This window comes from Choloepus didactylus, chromosome 10 (genome assembly GCF_015220235.1).
Source record: "Choloepus didactylus isolate mChoDid1 chromosome 10, mChoDid1.pri, whole genome shotgun sequence".
Classification (NCBI taxonomy): Eukaryota; Metazoa; Chordata; class Mammalia; order Pilosa; family Megalonychidae; genus Choloepus; species Choloepus didactylus.
Window position 1 is genome coordinate 83,150,024 of NC_051316.1, and position 20,814 is coordinate 83,170,837.

At 35.6% G+C, this 20,814-nt stretch overlaps 2 protein-coding genes across 2 annotated transcripts in view; one reads left to right on the top strand and one right to left on the bottom strand.

Moving 5' to 3' along the window:
• The window catches only part of UBAP1 (ubiquitin associated protein 1), a 94,754-nt gene that overhangs the window by 1,802 nt on the left and 72,138 nt on the right, over positions 1–20,814 (top strand). The gene's annotated exons all lie outside the window — the stretch shown is intronic.
• Positions 9,789–9,950, bottom strand: LOC119545606 (phorbol-12-myristate-13-acetate-induced protein 1-like). The gene has a single exon (XM_037851306.1). The coding sequence runs from the start codon at positions 9,948–9,950 to the stop codon at positions 9,789–9,791; it is 162 nt and encodes a 53-aa protein (XP_037707234.1).

Below are 20,814 nucleotides of genomic sequence, written 5' to 3' on the forward strand. Positions count from 1 at the left end.
TCTTTTAAACTACTTGCTCTCATCAAAGTAGTAGTATAAAATAGTTTATTAAAATTTTACTTTATTAAAATTTCGTTGCTTATGACATCAGCAATCTATGAGGAAATGAACACCCGAATATTTTGTACGTCACAAAATAAACTGGATAAACTGGACAAGGGATTAAAAGTTTTCTTTTTTCTTTTTTTTCTTTTTTTTAATAGCTGAGTCAGTTTGGACCCAGTTCATTGAGGGCCAGAATTTGTATCTGGCAGTAATCTGCATGTGTTCAGAATACTGGATTGGTGATTATCAGTTGTTTACTGCTTAGTAAACACTTCCCATGTTTGAGTCACTGAATTGGCTCATGGTAATTGTGAATCTTGTGGTTTCTGAGTCAAGGGCTTGGAGTGTGTTTTTTAGTTGCTTCACCTCCTCCTCAACATTTGATATTGTCAGACTTTTAATTTTTTTTTTTTTCAGTCTAGTGGGTTTGTAATGGTATCTACTGTATTTTTATTAGCATTTCCTGAATTTGAGCATTTTCTTATATGTTCATTGGCCATTTGTGTGTCTTCTGAGAAGTGAGTATTCAAGTTCTTTGCCTAGTTTTGTTTTCGGTTTCTCTTTTTTCTGATTGATTTTTTTTTTTTATGGGTTTATTTTTTTATTATTTTTTTTTAATCTTCATTTTATTGAGATATATTCACATACCACGCAGTCATACAAAACAAATCGCACTTTCGATTGTTTACAGTACCATTACATAGTGGTACATTCATCACCCAAATCAATCCCTGACACCTTCATTAGCACACACACAAAAATAACAAGAATAATAATTAGAGTGAAAAAGAGCAATTGAAGTAAAAAAGAACACTGGGTACCTTTGTCTGTTTGTTTCCTTCCCCTATTTTTCTACTCATCCATCCATAAACTAGACAAAGTGGAGTGTGGTCCTTATGGCTTTCCCAATCCCATTGTCACCCCTCATAAGCTACATTTTTATACAACTGTCTTCGAGATTCATGGGTTCTGGGTTGTAGTTTGATAGTTTCAGGTATCCACCACCAGCTACCCCAATTCTTTTTTTTTTTTTTTTTATTCATTTTTATTGAGATATATTCACATACCATGCAATAATACAAAGCATACAATTAGTTTTTCACAGTACCATTATATAGTTGTGTGTTCATTACCAAAATTAATTTTTGAACATTTTCATTACCACACACACAAAAATAATAAGAATAAACATTAAAGTGAAAAAGAACAATTAAAATAAAAAAGAACACTGGGTGCCTGTTTTTTTTTGCCCCCATTTTTCTACTCATCCATCCATACACTGGACAAAGGGGAGTGTGGTCCACATGACTTTCCCAATCCCATTGCCACCCCTCATAAGCTACATTTTTTTACAATTGTCTTCAAGATTCAAGGGTTCTGGGTTGTAGTTTGATAGTTTCAGGTATTTACTGCTAGCTATTCCATTCATTAGAACCTAAAAAGGTTGTCTATATTGTGTGTAAGAGTGCCCACAGGAGTGACCTCTAAGCTCCTTTTGGAATCTCTCTGCCACTGAAGCTTATTTCATTTCCTTTCACATCCCCTTTTGGTCAAGAAGATGTTCTCCATCCCATGATGCCGGGTCTAGATTCCTCCCCAGGAGTCATATTCCAGTGTTGCCAGGGAGATTCACTCCCCTGGGTGTCAGATCTCACTTAGGGGGGAGGGAAGTGATTTCACCTGCCAAGTTGGCTTAGCTAGAGAGAGATGGACCATTTACCTTTAATGTAATTATTGAAATATTTGGATTTATTTCTACCATTTTATTACTTGCTTTCTGTTTGTGTCTTCTCTTTTGCATACCCTTGTTTCCGCTTTCTTGCATTCTTTTGGTTTAATTGAAAACTTTTTAGCCCTCCATTTTAATTTTTCTGTTGTGATTTTGAATATATCTCTTCACAGAACATTTTTAGTGGTTGTTGTATGGATTAAAAACTAACTAAACTTTCAAATCTATTTAGAATCAATATCTTACCACTTCAATTGGTATGCAGAAATATTACCACCTTGTAGATCCTCTTACCCTTCTCTCTATGCCATGATTGTCATTTGTATTATATATATATTTTTTTAATCTTCATTTTATTGAGATATATTCACATACCACACAGTCATACAAAACAAATCGTACTTTCGATTGTTTACAGTACCATTACATAGTGGTACATTCATCACCCAAATCAATCCCTGACACCTTCATTAGCACACACACAAAAATAACAAGAATAATAATTAGAGTGAAAAAGAGCAATTGAAGTAAAAAGAACACTGGGTACCTTTGTCTGTTTGTTTCCTTCCCCTATTTTTCTACTCATCCATCCATAAACTAGACAAAGTGGAGTGTGGTCCTTATGGCTTTCCCAATCCCATTGTCACCCCTCATAAGCTACATTTTTATACAACTGTCTTCGAGATTCATGGGTTCTGGGTTGTAGTTTGATATAGTTTCAGGTATCCACCACCAGCTACCCCAATTCTTTAGAACCTAAAAAGGGTTGTCTAAAGTGTGCATAAGAGTGCCCACCAGAGTGACCTCTCGGCTCCTTTTGGAATCTCTCTGCCACCGAAGCTTATTTCATTTCCTTTCACATCCCCCTTTTGGTCAAGAAGATGTTCTCCGTCCCACGATGCCAGGTCTACATTCCTCCCCGGGAGTCATATTCCACGTTGCCAGGGAGATTCACTCCCCTGGGTGTCTGATCCCACATAGGGGGGAGGGCAGTGATTTCACCTTTCAAGTTGGCTTAGCTAGAGAGACAGGGCCACATCTGAGCAACAAAGAGGCATTCGGGAGGAGGCTCTTAGGCACAACCATAGGGAGGCCTAGCCTCTCCTTTGCAGCAACCGTCTTCCCAAGGGTAAAACCTGTGGTAGAGGGCTCAACCCATCAAACCACCAGTCCCCTATGTCTGTGGTCATGTTAGCAACCATGGAGGTGGGGTAGGCGAATACCCCTGCATTCTCCACAGGCTCCTCAAGGGGGCACTACATCTTTTTTTTTTTTTTTTTTTTTTTTTTTTTTTAAATCATCATTTTATTGACATATATTCACATACCACGCAGTCATACAAAACAAATTGTACTTTCGATTGTTTACAGTACCATTACATAGTTGTACATTCATCACCTAAATCAATCCCTGACACCTTCATTAGCACACACACAAAAATAACAAGAATAATAATTAGAGTGAAAAAGAGCAATTGAAGTAAAAAGAACACTGGGTACCTTTGTCTGTTTGTTTCCTTCCCCTACTTTTCTACACATCCATCCATAAACTAGACAAAGTGGTGTTTGGTCCTTATGGCTTTCCCAATCCCATTGTCACCCCTCATAAGCTACATTTTTATACAACTGTCTTCGAGATTCATGGGTTCTGGGTTGTAGTTTGATAGTTTCAGGTATCCACCACCAGCTACCCCAATTCTTTAGAACCTAAAAAGGGTTGTCTGAAGTGTGCATAAGAGTGCCCACCAGAGTGACCTCTCGGCTCCTTTTGGAATCTCTCTGCCACCGAAGCTTATTTCATTTCCTTTCACATCCCCCTTTTGGTCAAGAAGATGTTCTCCGTCCCACGATGCCAGGTCTACATTCCTCCCCGGGAGTCATATTCCACGTTGCCAGGGAGATTCACTCCCCTGGGTGTCTGATCCCACATAGGGGGGAGGGCAGTGATTTCACCTTTCAAGTTGGCTTAGCTAGAGAGACAGGGCCACATCTGAGCAACAAAGAGGCATTCGGGAGGAGGCTCTTAGGCACAACCATAGGGAGGCCTAGCCTCTCCTTTGCAGCAACCGTCTTCCCAAGGGTAAAACCTGTGGTAGAGGGCTCAACCCATCAAACCACCAGTCCCCTATGTCTGTGGTCATGTTAGCAACCATGGAGGTGGGGTAGGCGAATACCCCTGCATTCTCCACAGGCTCCTCAAGGGGGCACTACATCTTTTTTTTTTCCTTGTTTTTCTTTTTTTTTTTTTTTTTAACTTTCCCTTCTTTTTTAAATCAACGGTATGAAAAAAAAGTTAAAAGAAAACAAACATACAATAAAAGAACATTTCAAAGAGACCATAACAAGGGAGTAAGAAAAAGACAACTAACCTAAGATAACTGCTTAACTTCCAACATGTTCCTACTTTACCCCAAGAAAGTTCCATAATATAGCAACATTTCTGTGAACTTGTTCCTACTATATCCATCAGAAATTAACAGACCATAGTCATTCCTGGGCATCCCCAGAACGTTAAATAGCTTATCTGTTCTTCTTGGATTATTGTTCCCCTTTCCTTAATTGCTCTCTATTGCTAGTTCCCCTACATTCTACATTATAAACCATTTGTTTTACATTTTTCAAAGTTCACATTAGTGGTAGCATATAATATTTCTCTTTTTGTGCCTGGCTTATTTCGCTCAGCATTGTCTTCAAGGTTCATCCATGTTGTCATATGTTTCACGAGATCGTTCCTTCTTACTGTCGCGTAGTATTCCATCGTGTGTATATACCACATTTTATTTATCCACTCATCTGTTGAAGGACATTTGGGTTGTTTCCATCTCTTGGCAATTGTGAATAATGCTGCTATGAACACTGGCGTGCAGATATCTGTTCGTGTCACTGCTTTCCGATCTTCCGGGTATATACCGAGAAGTGCAATCGCTGGATCGAATGGTAACTCTATATCTAGTTTTCTAAGGAACTGCCAGACTGACTTCCAGAGTGGCTGAACCATTATACAGTCCCACCAACAATGAATAAGAGTTCCAATTTCTCCACATTCCCTCCAGCATTTGTAGTTTCCTGTTTGTTTAATGGCAGCCATTCTAACCGGTGTTAGATGGTATCTCATTGTGGTCTTAATTTGCATCTCTCTAATAGCTAGTGAAGCTGAACATTTTTTCATGTGTTTCTTGGCCATTTGTATTTCCTCTTCAGAGAACTGTCTTTTCATATCTTTTGCCCATTTTATAATTGGGCCGACTGTACTATTGTCATTGAGTTGTAGGATTTCTTTATATATGCAAGATATCAGTCTTTTGTCAGATACATGGTTTCCAAAAATTTTTTCCCATTGAGTTGGGTGCCTCTTTACCTTTTTGAGAAATTCCTTTGAGGTGCAGAAACTTCTAAGCTTGAGGAGTTCCCATTTATCTATTTTCTCTTTTGTTGCTTGTGCTTTGGGTGTAAAGTCTAGGAAGTGGCCGCCTAATACAAGGTCTTGAAGATGTTTTCCTACATTATCTTCTAGGAGTTTTATGGTACTTTCTTTTATATTGAGATCTTTGGTCCATTTTCTGATTGATTTTTAAGAGTTCTTTTTATTTTCTGGATACTTATATCCAGAATAATATCTTTAATTTGTTAATTTACAGGTTGCAAATATCCTCTCCCCAGTTTGTGACTTGTCTTTTTACCTCTTCATAGACTTTTGGTGAGAAAAGTCCTTAATTTCAATGAACTGAATTTTTCAGTTTTTTTTTTTTTTAATTTTATGTATTTTTTTTTGTATCATACTTAGGAAATCCTAAATGCTAAAAAAAATAAACTTTAATTTTTGGAATAGCTTTAGATTTATGGAAATATTGCAAAGTTAGTACAGAGAATTCCCACACACCCACATCCACTTTTCCCTATTAGTAACATCTTACATTAGTATGATACATTAGTTCCAATTAATGAACCCAAACTGATATATTATTATTAATTAATAATTCTTTATTCTTAATAATTCTTAATAATTCTTTATTCAGATTCCCTTAATTGTTTTCTCCCTAAATTTTATTATGAGAGTTTGTAAGCATACAGAAATAATAATAGTCAACATCTGTATACCTACCACCTAGATTCTTCAGTTCTCAATATTTTCTCTATCAGCTATCTCTTTTATATTAATTATCTTTTAACTTTTATTCTAGTAATATATACATCCTAAAGTTTTCCCTTTTAACCACATTTGCCTCTATAATTCAGTACTGTCAATGACACGCACGATAGTGTGCTACCATCACCACCATCCACTTCCACACCTTTTCCATTAATCTAAAGAGAAATTCTGTACAAGTTAAGCATCAACTCCCCATTCTCTAATCCCAGTCTGTCTGCCAGTAACATAGATTCTAGATTCTCTTTGAGTTTGCTTTTTATTAGTTTATAACAGTGAGTTCGTATATTTGTCCTTTTGTGTCTGGTTTATTTCAGTCAACATAATGTCCTCAAGGTTCATTCATGTTGTTGCATGCATCAGGACTTCATCATTCCTTTTTATGGCTGAATGATATTCCATTGTATGTATATACCACATTTTGTTTATCCATTCATTGGGAGATGGACACTTGGGCTGCTTCCGTCTTTTGGCAGTTAGGAATAATGCCACTATGAAGATTGGAGTGCACCTGTCCACGTCCCTGCTTTCAGTTCTTCTTAGTATATACCTAGTAACAGGATTGCCGGATCATATGTCAGTTCTATCCTTAGCTTCTGAGGAACCACCAAACTGCCTTCCAAAGCGGCTGCACCGTTCTGCATTCCCACCAGCAGTGAATAAGTGTTCCTATTTCTCCACATCCTCTTCAACACTTGTGGTTTTCTGTTTTTATAATAACGATCTTTCCACTAGGTATGAAATATCTCGTGGCTTTGATTTGCATTTCCTTAATAACTAGTGATATTGAGCATATTTTCACGTGCTTTTTTGCCATTTGTATTTATACTCTTTGGAAAAATGTCTATTGATTTTTTTTTTGCCCATTTTTAAATTGGGTTGTTTGTCTTTCTATTGTTGACTTGTAGGATTCTCTGTATATTCTGGGTATTAAACCCTTATTGGATAAGTGGTTTCCAGATATTACCTCCCATTCAGTAGGCTGCCTTTTCACCTTTTTGATAAAGTCCATTGAAGCACAAAAGTCTTCAGTTTTGAGGAGGTCCCATTTATCTGTTTTTTTTTCTTTTGTTGCTTGTGCTTTGGGTGTCAAGTCTAAGAAACCTTCACCTACCACAAGATGTTGAAGATGCTTCCCTACATTTTCTTTTAGGAGTTTTATAGTCTTGGCTCTTATTTTTAGCTGTTTGATCCATATTGAGTTAATTTTTTACATAAGCTGTGAGATAGGGGTCCTCTATCATTCTTTTGGATATGGATATCCAGTTCTCCCAGCACCATTTGTTGAAGAAACTGTTCTATCCTAGCTGAGTGAACTTAGCTGCCTTGTTGAAAATTAATTGACCATAAATGTGTGGGTCTGTTTCTGAACTCTCAATGCAGTTTCACTGATCAATATGTCTATCTTTCTGCCAGTACCATGCTGTTTTGACCACTGTAGCTTTGTAATATGCTTTAAAGTCAAGAAGTGTGAATCCTCCAACTTTTTTTTTTTTTTCCAAGATGTTTTTGGCTATTTGGGGCCCCTTGTCCTTCCAAATAAATTTGATAATTGGCTTATAGGCTTTTCTATTTTTCCAAAGTGGGCTGTTGGAATTTTGATTGCGATTGTGTGGATTCTGTAAATCATTTGGGGTAGAATTGAGATCTTAATGGTATTTAGTCTTTCAGGCTAAGAACACGGAATGTCTTTCCATTTATTTAGGTCTTCTTTGATTTTTATTTTTTTTTTTAATTTTTTTTATTGTGAACTTTAACCTAGATACATAATAGTGATAACTTTCAAAGTACTATTTCACAAGTAGTTAGAGAGCAAATCTCAAAGAATGTCATGGGTTACAATTCCACAACTTCAGCCATTTCCATTATTGTAAAATATAACAGACATACAGAAAGGTGTCATCTTTTGATGTACAGCTCAACAAGCAGTCATATAGGCAATTTCAAAAATTGTTATGGGTTACAGTTCCACAGTCTCAGTCTCTTCTCTATTAGGCAGAAGGTATATACAGAAAGGTGAAGACCTTCAAGGAACAATTCAATGAGCAGCTATAGAGCAAATCCCAAAGGATGCTAGAGTCCAGTTCCACCATGTCCCATTTACCTCTTTCCAGCCATTCCAACACCCCAGCATCCAAATATATATGTATGTAATTATATAAAGTTTCAGTATTCATAGACCTTTCTTCAGTCTTATCTTGTTTGCTGCTACTCCTTCCCCTCACTTAATCTCTTTCTCCATCTTCAGGGGTAACTAGGCAGTGAGCACCCTAACTTGTTCATATTGAAAGGTGGTGTTGACAATATGGGGAAAGGGGGCTGCATCTGATTGTTGTTCTTAAAGAAGCTGTTGCCTCTGGGTTTTAGGACTTGTCAGGTATCGGAACACTGGTGGATTTAAGTTTCTGAGAGATAAAACTTAGTGAGTGCATCTTTTATAGAATCTCAATTTGGGACCTAGGTATTTGGGGACTTCTTTAGGTATGGGCATAGCTTACTGTGGTCATTTGGAATGTCTAGGTGGAACTTGCATAAGAGTAATCTCCAGGATAGCCTCTCAAACTCTATTTGGGATCTTTCAGCCATTGTAACCTCAGCTTATCTTTCTTTTTTTCCCCTCCTTTGGTCAGTAGGCGTTTTTTATACCTTGCCTGGTTCATTCCTGGCCCATGCCTAACATTTTTTATACCTTGCCTGGCTCATTCCTGGGAATAATGTCCCATGTTGCCAGGGAGATTCATTCCCCTGGGAATCATGTTCTTCATAGTGGGAGAGGTTAATGTATTTATTTGCTGAGTTGGGCTTAGAGAAAGGCCACATCTGAGCAACAAAGAGGTTCCCTGGAGATGCCTCTTAGGCATAGTTATAGGGGGGCTCAGCCTCCTATTTACAACCCTAAATTTCACAAGAGCAAGCCTCAAGTCGAGGGCTTGATTTATTAAGAAGTGGGTTCCTAACTTGACGTAATATTTATTCTATCCCAAGATAAACAGTCAGTTTCTTACATAATCTATTAGTTGTACAATCACTATCACTCTCGACTTTAAACAATCGTAACATAATACATCCAGTAGCTCTTGTCAGCTGCTAGTTATTCATCCCTAGTATTAGTCTAGAGTTGGTAAGATATTCCTATTAAATATAATCATTAGTACTTAATGGATAGTTTTTCCATACACTTCTATTGTTAACCTTCTGTACCAGTTTATTATGCTAACACTTATTATAGGTTTGTGGTACTATTCTGTGGGTTACTTTCCTTTAAACAACCATTTACAAACATGTTCACCTTCAATGCATAAAAGACCACTTTTTATAGGATGCACACTGACTGTGAGAAAGGGCATTTTACACATTTTTAGAAATCGACATTCACTATGTTCTCAGAATGAAATCTTTACTTTTAACAATATAATAAGTAAGGACCAGGTATACATTGTTTTGGAGTTGTCATCCAAACTAGAGACAAAAATGGAACATATCCTGTGTCTTCCCCTACACCTACCTACAGTCTCTTCATCTGTCACCTCTTCTTACATTAGGCTGGGCAGCAACCTTCAGCAGAAATACTAGACCAATTCTCTAAGCAAAAAAGAAATGTATAAATATTACTTCCCTATTTTCAAGGCTTTCCCATTCTGGCTCTAACACAAACAAAATGATTTTATAATGTTCTCATATCTCCGAAGAGTGACTTCTGGGAAACCTCCAGCAGCAATTCATTTTTTGGAATATTCCCTCTTTGTTTCCAAGGGTATCCAAAAAGCAAGCAACATGCTCCCTCATATTCTTTCCTCTAATTGATGAAACCTGCACCTTTGGGGAATCTTACATTTGGAAAGAGTCCCATCATTTGTTTCTGAAGCAGTCAGGTTCCTGAGCAGAAGAGTTTAGCTATTAGGTTCAGAAGCTTCTGCCTGAAATTCAGTTTGTCTCCAATTCTCCTGAGTTGAGTAGCACACTCAGCCTCAAGCTCTGCTGGAGTCCACACATGGTTCGGTTGTGCGTTATGTGCCTTCCTCCCAGGCATCTCTGCCATCAGCTGCTGGGAACTCCACTACAGACCCTACTGGGGACTCAGTCCCTCAACTCGAGCACCTGGGGCAGATATGGGATGTGCAGGGTGGCCAGGTGCCACCAGGTGGCAGGCAACACAGAGCAGCAAACCAGACCAAACCAGATCCGACGAGCCCTGGGAACCTCTGAGGCCCCCTTCTTTGATTTCTTTTAGAGTTGTTGTGTAGTTCTCTGTGTACAAGTCCTTTACATCCTGGGTTAAATTTATTCCTAGGTATTTGATTCTTTTAATTGCTATTGTATATGGAATTTTTTCATATTTCCTCCTCAGATTGCTCATTATTGGTGTATAGAAACACTACTGATTTTTGCATATTGATCTTGTGTTCCACTATTTTGTAGAACTCATTTATTAGCTTAGTTACTTTGTTGTAAGTTTTTCTGGACTTTCTAAATATGGAATCATGCCATCTGCAAATAGTGAAAGTTTTACTTCTTCCTTTCCAATTTGGATACCTTTTATTTCTTTTTCTTGCCTAATTGCTGTAGCTAGAACTTCTAGTGCAATGTTGAATAACAATGGTGACGGTGGGTATCCTTGTCTTGTTCCTGATCTTACAGGGAAAGCTTTCAGTCTTTTCACCGTTGAATATGATGTTAGCTGTGGGTTTTTCATATATGCCCTTTATCACGTTGAAGAAGTTTCCTTCTATTTCTATCCTTCAGCGTGTTTTTGTCAAGAAAGGATGCTGGATTTTGCCAAATCCAAGTTCATGAAGATTTACCCTGATGCTTTCTTCCAAGAGTTTTATAGTTTAAGTTCTTGTATTTAGGTCATTGATCCATTTTGAGTTAATTTTTGTAACTTCCTTCTTTTGCATGTGGAAATCCACTTGTCCCAATGAATGTCCCATTCATTGAAGAGACTTTTCTTTCCCCTGTTGGCAACCTTGTTGAAAATCTATCGACTGTAGAGGTATGATTTTATTTATGGATTCTCTGTTCTATTCCATTAGTGTATATGTCTATTCTTATGCCAATACCACACTGTACAATTTTTATATATTGATCTTATATCTTGCTATCTTGCTAAAGTCATTTAAGTTCTAATACTTATTTGTAGATTCCATGAGGTTTTTATGTAATGTCATCTCAAATACAGCTTTACTTCTTTTTTCAAACTGGATCACTTTTATTTCTTTTTCTTGTTTTATTGCACTGACTAGAACCTCCAATACAGTGTGAGTGGACATCCTTGCCTTATTCCTGAATTTAAGAGGAAAATCTTTCATCGTTAGTTATTGTATTAGTGTGCCAGAATACTATAAAAAATACCACACAATGGATTGGTTTAAACAATAAGCATTTATTAGTTCACAGTTTCAGAGGCCAGAAGTCCAACATCATGATATCAGCAAGGCTTGCTCCCTATCCGAAAACTGTAGTGTTCTGGTGCTGGCTACTGGCAATCCTTGGGTTTCCCTTGCTCTCGTCTCTCATCTCTCATGTCACATGGAGGAGTCTTCTCCTTTCTTGTGTCTTTTGGTTTTTGCTGATTTCCAGCTGTGGCTCTTTATAAGGCCTCGAGTAATCTGGATTAAGACCCATCCTGTTTCAGTAGGCCCTTATTTTACTAAAAATACATCTTCAAGAGGCCCTAATTCAGAAATGTGGATTAAGATTAAGAGCATATTTAAACTGGGGTACATAATTCAGTCTACCACAGGTATATGATGGTAGTTATAGGTTTTTTGTTTTTGTTTTTTAATGTTCTTTATGAAGTTAAGGAAGTTCCCTTCTATTCCTAGTGTGCTGAGAGCTTTTAATCAGGAATGGGTGTCAGGAGTTTTTTAAATGCTGTGTGTTGATCAAGTGGCTTTTCTGTTTTAGTTTATTCATATGGTGAGTTACATTGTGTGTGTGTGGTTTTTTTTTTGTTTGTTTGTTTTCTTTTTTAATATTAAGCTAATGTTGCATTCCTGGGACAAACCCTGCTTAGGGGTTGGATTTGATTTACTAAAATTTTGTTAAAAACTTTTGCATTTATGTTCATGAAGGATTTATTCTGTAGTATTTTTGTAATATCTCTTTCTGTTTTAGTTTTGTTGGTCTCATAGGCTGAGCTGGGAAATATTCCTTCCTCAATTTTCTGGAAAATTTTTTGCAGAATTAGTTTTATTTTTTCCTTAAATGTTTGGTAGATATCACAGGTGAAGCCATTTAGACTCACATTTTTCTTTGTGATACTGTTTTTAACTACAAGTTCAATTTCTTTAATAGATATAGTGCTATCTAGGCTATTTATTCCTTTTTTTTTTTTTTTTTAATTATAGCCATTGTAGGTTTACAGAAAAATTGTGCAGAAAATACAGAGGTCCCATATACTCCTATATTACTCCCATTACGCTCACCCCTCACACACACAGTTTCCCCATTACTATCATTTTACATTAGTGTGGTACCTTTGTTACAATTGATGAAATAGTATTATTATACTTAAACTATTAATAATGGTCCATAGAATTTACATTAGGGTTTACTTTGTACTGATAGTTCTATGTGTTTTTTTGTTTTGTTTTGTTTTTTTAATTTTGATAACATATACAGCCTAAACTTTCCCATTTTAACTGCTTTGAAGTATACAATTGAGTGGTGTTAATTACATTCACAATGTTGTGCTGCCATTATCAAAACTATTCTTTCACCCCAAACAGAAACTCTGGACTATAGTATTGGATTAAGTGCTATTAAAATTTAACCTAGAAGAAATAATGATTAAATTGTAGGATAGTATTCAGGTTTCAGCATTTTAATTCTTAAGATTTTAATCAGGAATGTAGCTTGCCAAATTTATAATTGATCACATAGTTTTATAATTTATAGTTTATCACATAGAAATAGTTTTGTAATTGCACTGAATAAATAGTAGACTAATTCTTTCAACATACAGTTGAGCACTGTACTAGGTGATACCTACATAAAGATTTTGAATTGAATTGTTTCTTGTAACTTGTGAAACTTTTATAAAATAATTTTATCTGAAAAGCTCTTTGTAGGATATGAAATTAGACCAGTGGTCATGTTGTTGACTTCATCCTTAATTTTACTTAATGTGAAAGATTATCAGAGATGCCTTTTTATAGCTGGAATCTAAATGCTAGCGGCTGACTCCTTGACCTTTTACTTCCTCTTGTCAGCAGTATTAGGCCATCATTATGATTTGTAACACATATTCAAGGTATAGCTGTGTGTCACTTTGGCTGTTGTGCTAAATGAGTTAGACGTTGTTTCTTCTCTAGGGCTGACAAACTTTGTTGAAAGATATTTTTAGATATTTAATCTAAATGATTGATAGGCTAAACTATCCATCAGCTTTAATGTCTGTAACATCATTTCTTATTTTCTTGAGTTTTTGTTTGAGAATTATGCCTTAGGACATATTAACTTTATTGAATTTCACATGCCTGTCTGTAGATGAAATAAGGCAAAGAGGAATTCCAGGATATAATTTAGCTTTTTAGTTATGTTTTTAGGGAAAATGAAATGAAGCTAATGGGGAAAAAAGGCTTAGCTGTCTAAACTTTTATTTTTAAAATACAGATTGAGTGCTTTTTTTCCTTATCTGGGGAATCCCTTCATCTGCTTTAATCAATTTGCAAAACATTAAAGGGAAAGTTTTAGACAGTAAGAAACTTATAGGTACTCCTAATTCTGATTGTTTGTGGTTTACATTTTTTTTTTTCACTCCACTAGCCTTTTGTTTCTTTATTATTTAAAAAAGAAACAATACCTGAAGGAAATATGCCAAATTGTTAACAGTGATTGCCATAGGTAGTGGAATTTTTTTCTATTTGTTTCTGTTTTTCTGGCCTTCCAAGTTTTGTTTTTGTTTTTGTTTTTCTCGCAATGTGTGTATTACCTTTCACCTTTAAAAATTATTTTTATTTTTGGTAAAAAGTACAGAAACATCAAAGTGTCCTATAATAACTATAAACATCATTCCTTGCCCTCCTTCCTACTTGCCTTCCTTCTTACCAGAGGTAATCACTTTTAATATTTTAGCTGTTTCTTCTGGTACTCACCTCAACATGTAAAAATACAGTCCTTATGCTGTTATTTCTAGATTTTAAGTTTAGATATTATCTACTGAATTCTTAGAATGGGTGTTTGGGTTTTAATTATTTTACACTCTGCACCTCTTTCCCCTTTTCCTCATCCTCCCAGTATAGTTATTTCCAAATGTTTGATTAAATTAGAAACTAATATTTAAAAGCATTGTATTTTCACATGTATTTTCCATTAAATTGTGAGGTTTTTGAAGTCATAAATCTTTTTTTAATACTCTTTTTATTTTTTTATTTTATTTTGAAATAAATTCAAAGTTATAGGAACAGTTGCAAAAACAATACAAACCCCATGCGCAGAACTGCAGCATACCCTGATCCCCCTCCCCTGATACCCTGATCCACCGACTTTAACATGCTGTCACACCGCCATTTCTCTTTCCTTCCCTCCCTCCCTCCTTCCCTATCATCCATCATCTATTGCTGTCTTCTGAACATTGAGGTCATAGATCTTAATTGTTTTTGTTAGCTCCCTCACCCTGCCACCCCAAGGGCTGGGTTTGCATCAAATATTGAGTGATGGCAACTAATAACCACTATGACTAGGCATAGGTACTTTATAATTTTAGTAATTTGTATTTTCATTATATTTTATATTTTGGCCAGTAATATCAACTTAAGGCAGGTAGCCCACCAATTCATTTACCTTAATTTGTTGGCTTATATTGTTTTAATTTCCTGAATAATCAATGACTAATGTGTATAAATCAGAAAAAATAGGTAAACAATAGAAGATCACCTTTATTCTTCCATCCAGAAATGATTACAATGAATATTGTTACATTTCCTTTCAGATTTTTTATGTTTATACTTTACAATTTATAGAAATTGTGTTACCTGTCTTACATATATCTGTCAGGAACACTTTTTACTATGATAAAGGTGTATCTCCATCATCATTTTTAATGGCTGCAGTGTGTAGCATGTGCATGTAATATTTATTTAACCAGGTTCCTATTGTAGGAATTTTAGCTTGCTTTCAGCTTATTGATATCATAAACTACACTGTGGTAAGCATTCTTTTACACAGACTACCATTCCAGAAGTGGAATTGTTGAGTCAAAGGGTATGTTTTAATACTTTTGACAGACATTCCCAAATTGCCTTCTAGAAAAGTTTACCTTCCAAAAGCAATGTTTGAGAATGCGTATTTTTCTTGCTTCACATATATATTGTTTGCATATTATTTAAATACTGTTATTTATATAAAAATGAGGTGTTAACCCTGTTGAGATCATAATCCTATATAATTATTTCTCAGATTTTACAGTATAGTATTCCTAAAACTAACAGAGAATGAAAACTTATGCCTGGGAGATTTGGGAGTGTAATATCCCAAAGCAATAGACAACTTAATTTCCTTTGAAGTCTCCTAGTATAGTGTATCTTTTAAAATCATGCAGATTTTGAATTCTATTCTGTATAGCTGTTTGAATTTTTTTTTTAATCATTTTATTGAGATATATTCACATACCACGCAGTCATACAAAACAAATCGTACTTTCGATTGTTTACAGTACCATTACATAGTTGTACATTCATCACCTAAATCAATCCCTGACACCTTCATTAGCACACACACAAAAATAACAAGAATAATAATTAGAGTGAAAAAGAGCAATTGAAGTAAAAAAGAACACTGGGTACCTTTGTCTGTTTGTTTCCTTCCCCTATTTTTCTACTCATCCATCCATAAACTAGACAAAGTGGAGTGTGGTCCTTATGGCTTTCCCAATCCCATTGTCACCCCTCATAAGCTACATTTTTATACATCTGTCTTCGAGATTCATGGGTTCTGGGTTGTAGTTTGATAGTTTCAGGTATCCACCACCAGCTACCCCAATTCTTTAGAACCTAAAAAGGGTTGTCTGAAGTGTGCGTAAGAGTGCCCACCAGAGTGACCTCTCGGCTCGTTTTGGAATCTCTCTGCCACTGAAGCTTATTTCATTTCCTTTCACATCCCCCTTTTGGGCAAGAAGATGTTCTCCGTCCCACGATGCCGGGTCTACGTTCCTCCCCGGGAGTCATATTCCACGTTGCCAGGGAGATTCACTCCCCTGGGTGTCTGATCCCACGTAGAGGGGAGGGCAGTGATTTCACCTTTCAAGTTGGCTTAGCCAGAGAGAGAGGGCCACATCTGAGCAACAAAGAGGCATTCAGGAGGAGACTCTTAGGCACAAATATAGGGAGGCCTAGCCTCTCCTTTGCAGCAACCGTCTTCCCAAGGGTAAAACTTATGGTAGAGGGCTCAACCCATCAAACCACCAGTCCCCTATGTCTGTGGTCATGTTAGCAACCATGGAGGTGGGGTAGGCGAATACCCCTGCATTCTCCACAGGCTCCTCAAGGGGGCACTACATCATTTTTTTTTCCTTGTTTTTCTTTCTTTCTTTTTTTTTTTTTAACTTTCCCTTCTTTTTTAAATCAACTGTATGAAAAAAAAAGTTAAAAAGAAAACAAACATACAATAAAAGAACATTTCAAAGAGACCATAACAAGGGAGTAAGAAAAAGACAACTAACCTAAGATAACTGCTTAACTTCCAACATGTTCCTACTTTACCCCAAGAAAGTTACATAATATAGCAACCTTTCTGTGAACTTGTTCCTACTATATCCATCAGAAATTAACAGACCATAGTCATTTCTGGGCATCCCCAGAACGTTAAAAGCTTATCTGTTCTTCTTGGATTATTGTTCCCCCTTCCTTAATTACTCTCTACTGCTAGTTCCCCTACATTCTACATTATAAACCATTTGTTTTACATTTTTGAAAGTTCACATTAGTGGTAGCATATAATATTTCTCTTTTTGTGCCTGGCTTATTTCACTCAGCATTATGTCTTCAAGGTTCATCCATGTTGTCATATGTTTCACGAGATCGTTCCTTCTTACTGCCGCGTAGTATTCCATCGTGTGTATATACCACATTTTATTTATCCACTCATCTGTTGAAGGACATTTGGGTTGTTTCCATCTCTTGGCAATTGTGAATAATGCTGCTATGAACATTGGCGTGCAGATATCTGTTCGTGTCACTGCTTTCCGATCTTCCGGGTATATACCGAGAAGTGCAATCGCTGGATCGAATGGTAGCTCTATATCTAGTTTTCCAAGGAACTGCCAGACTGACTTCCAGAGTGGCTGAACCATTATACAGTCCCACCAACAGTGAATAAGAGTTCCAATTTCTCCACATCCCCTCCAGCATTTGTAGTTTCCTGTTTGTTTAATGGCAGCCATTCTAACCGGTGTTAGATGGTATCTCATTGTGGTTTTAATTTGCATCTCTCTAATAGCTAGTGAAGCTGAACATTTTTTCATGTGTTTCTTAGCTGTTTGAATTTTAAAATTACTTTTTTAAGTCCATAAATAAAAAGAGTTACATTGCAACAACTTAAAACTACAGAAGTCTAGAAACTAGAAAGTTAAGCCTTCTTTTTATCCTTTTCCAAGCTAACAACTACTAACAGCTTGGTATGGATCCTTCCTGATTTTTGTGCACGTATGCATGCATTTCTTTTTACTTTTTATTTTGACATAATTTCAGATTTAACCAGAAAAATTTCAATTATAGTACAAAGAATTCCTCCTATATACCCTTCACCCAGGTTCCCCAAATATTACACATTTGCATTATCATTCTGTCTTTAATCTTTATCTTCTGTTTATCATCTATTGATACTTATATATGCATATAACTTTTTTCTGAACTGCTTAAGAGTAAGTTGCAGAAATGATGTCCTCTTACCCCATGGCATGTGTACCTCCTGAGTACAAGGACTTTTTTTATATACCTATAATACCAGTTATCAAAATCAGAAATTTAACTTATCTAATCACCAGTTGTCTAATGATATCCTTATAGCAAAAGAAATCCTGGATCATGCATTATTCAGATGTTTTGTTTCTTTCCTTAGTCTTTCTTTGTCTCATTATTTTAGCATATTTTAGAGTACAGGCCATTTGTTTTATAGAATGTCCTTCAATATGGGTTAGTCTGCTATCTCCTCATGATTGGATTTAGGGTATGCATTTTTTGAAATGATGTTGTGTTTTTGGTGCATCATGTCAGAGGCACATGGTGTCAGTGTATCTCAATACTGGTGGTATTAATTTTGATTATTTGCCAAGGTAAATTTACTATTTTTTTCTATCACAGTATTCATATTGTAGGGAGATATATGAGACTATGAAAATATCATGTTACTCTCATGGAACTTTTCACCTACTGGTTTTTGGCATCTACTGGTGATTCTTCTTGAAATCGATTATTAATATGAATGTCGCCAAATATTGTGTTTGTATACACTTTTAGAAATTAAAATTAATTATTCTGCAAAAGTTTTCCATTTTGTAGTATAACAGAGGCATCTTTTTGTTTTAGCTCTTTATTTTAGAAAATTCCAAACTTAAAAAAATTAATCCAGCTCTGAGCCATAAACTTATTCATGTATGTACTTTCTCCCTGATTATTTTAGAGCAAATCTCAGACATATCACTTCATCTGTAAATATATTCCTGTGTATCTTTATTAAGATAACAACTTAAAAAAAATCATAACCACATTACCTTATCCTGTTCAAGCAAATTATGCTTTAATATTATCAGATATCCAGATATTATTCATATTTGCCCATTTTGGATGTAATCCATTAGCCTTGATTTTTGATAATGATTATATAACTATATAGCAAAAAAAAAAAAGAAAAAAATGTCAGTTGCTAGTGTTTGTATGGATCTACTTCTGGATGTTTTTTTGTTATTCCACTGATCTATATATTTATCTTTGATAATAATACACTGTCTTAGTTAACCTACCTCTATTGTAAGTCTTAAAAAATTGGGTAGAATGCAATACTAGTGGTAAGAGGGAGGGGTGAGGAGTATGGGATGTTTGGGGTCTTCTTTTTTCTTTTTATTTCTGTTTCTGGAGTAATGCAGATGTTCTAAAAATGATCATGGTGATGAATACACAAATATGTGATGATACTCTGAGCCATTTATTTTACACTTTGGATGGATTGTATGGTATGCGAATATATTTTAGTAAAAATAGCCTTCATTTGCTCAGTTTTTCATCATGCAAGCATTTGTTAGATTGAGTCTTAGAAACAAATTATTTTTGTCCATTAGCTTTCTTTGTAGGAAAAAAAAAGGTTTTGTATATTTGGGTAGTTGTGTGACTTTAGTATATCTTTGGTCCTTCTGGAATTTATTTTGGTATGGAGTGTGAAGTGAGCATCCAACTTTACCTTTTTCTAACTGGCTACCCAGGTGTTCCATCCCTTCACAGGTTTTAAATGGCAGCTTTATAATATCCGAAGTTTTCATATTTTGGATAGCTTTGTGGATTTCTACTCTGTTCCATTGATCTGTCTGTCCATATACCAATACAGCACAGCTGTAAATATTGTAGCTTATAGTAAATATTTCAATAGGCTAGCCTCCCTTCATTATTTTCTTTGGAGTTTTCTTGGCTGTTGTTGCTTAATTGTTATTGCCTTATAAACTTTAGAATTAGGTTTTCTAGTTGAAAAAAAACAAAAAACAGAAGACTCCAGTTTTCATTTGGATTGTGCCACATTTATATAGCAACCTAGAATTGATCTCAATGAACTTGAATGTCCCGTCCAAGATTACAGTATGTTTTTCCAGTTGTTTAAGTCTTTTGGGTTCCTCAGTAGCGCTTTAGTTTTCCTTCCTTTACCTCCTAGTATTTACCCCCTGTGGCAAATTGTATGTTTCCATTGTATTTCTTATCTGGTCAGTGTGTATGTGAAGGGTGTTGATTTGAGAATATTAATTTTGCTCCAGGACACACTACTGATTTCTCTTATATTTGCATAGTTTTTCAGTTGATACTTTTGTGTTTTCCTGGGAAACAATCTCTTTTCTAACTTCCGTACCTTTTATTTCTTTCATCTGATGTTAAGTAACAATATTAAATAACCATGATAATAATGGTCATCTTGTCTTGCTCCTTTGTTTAATGGGAATCCTCTATTTTCCCCGTTAATCAGGATGATGCTGGCTTTTGGTATTGAGAGAGGTTTTTTTTGTTTTTGTTTTTTAAATTCATGTTACAGAGATTGGCAATGTGACTTTTCTTCTTAGTTTTATTAATATATAGTGAGTTATATCAACAGATTTCCTAATGTTGAACTATTCTCTATTCATGGAATAAATCCTATGTGGATATGCTGTATTCCTTTGATTCACTGCTAAATTTTAAGGATTTTTGTGTCTGTATTCATACATGAGATTTTTCTATATTTTTCTCTCTTTTGGCATCAGTGTTATGCTTACTTTATAAAAATTATAAACTTTTATTCTTGTGTTTAAAATGTGGTATGTACATATAATGGAATATTATTAGGCCCTAAAAAGCAACGAAGTTCTGAAACATGCGACAGCATGGCTGAATCTTGAAGACACCATGTTGAGTGAAATAAGCTAGATACAAAAGGACGAATACTGTATGATCTCGCTGATACGAAATGATTGGAACAAGCAAATTCATGGAGTCAGAAACTAGAATATAGGGGGCCAGAATGGGGGCAGGGTATGGGGAATTATGCTTAAATTATACAGTTTCTATTTGGATTGATGGAAAAGTTTTGATAATGGATGGTGGTGATGGTAGCACAAGATTGTGAACATAATTAACAGCATTGAATTATGTATTTGGATGTGATTAAAAGGGGAAATTTTAGGTTGTGTATATGTTACTGCATTAAAAAAAAAAACCCAC

Excerpts from the sequence above, each read along its gene's own strand:
- LOC119545606 (XM_037851306.1), bottom strand. The coding sequence starts at position 9,950 with ATGCCTGGGAGGAAGGCACATAACGCACAACCGAACCATGTGTGGACT.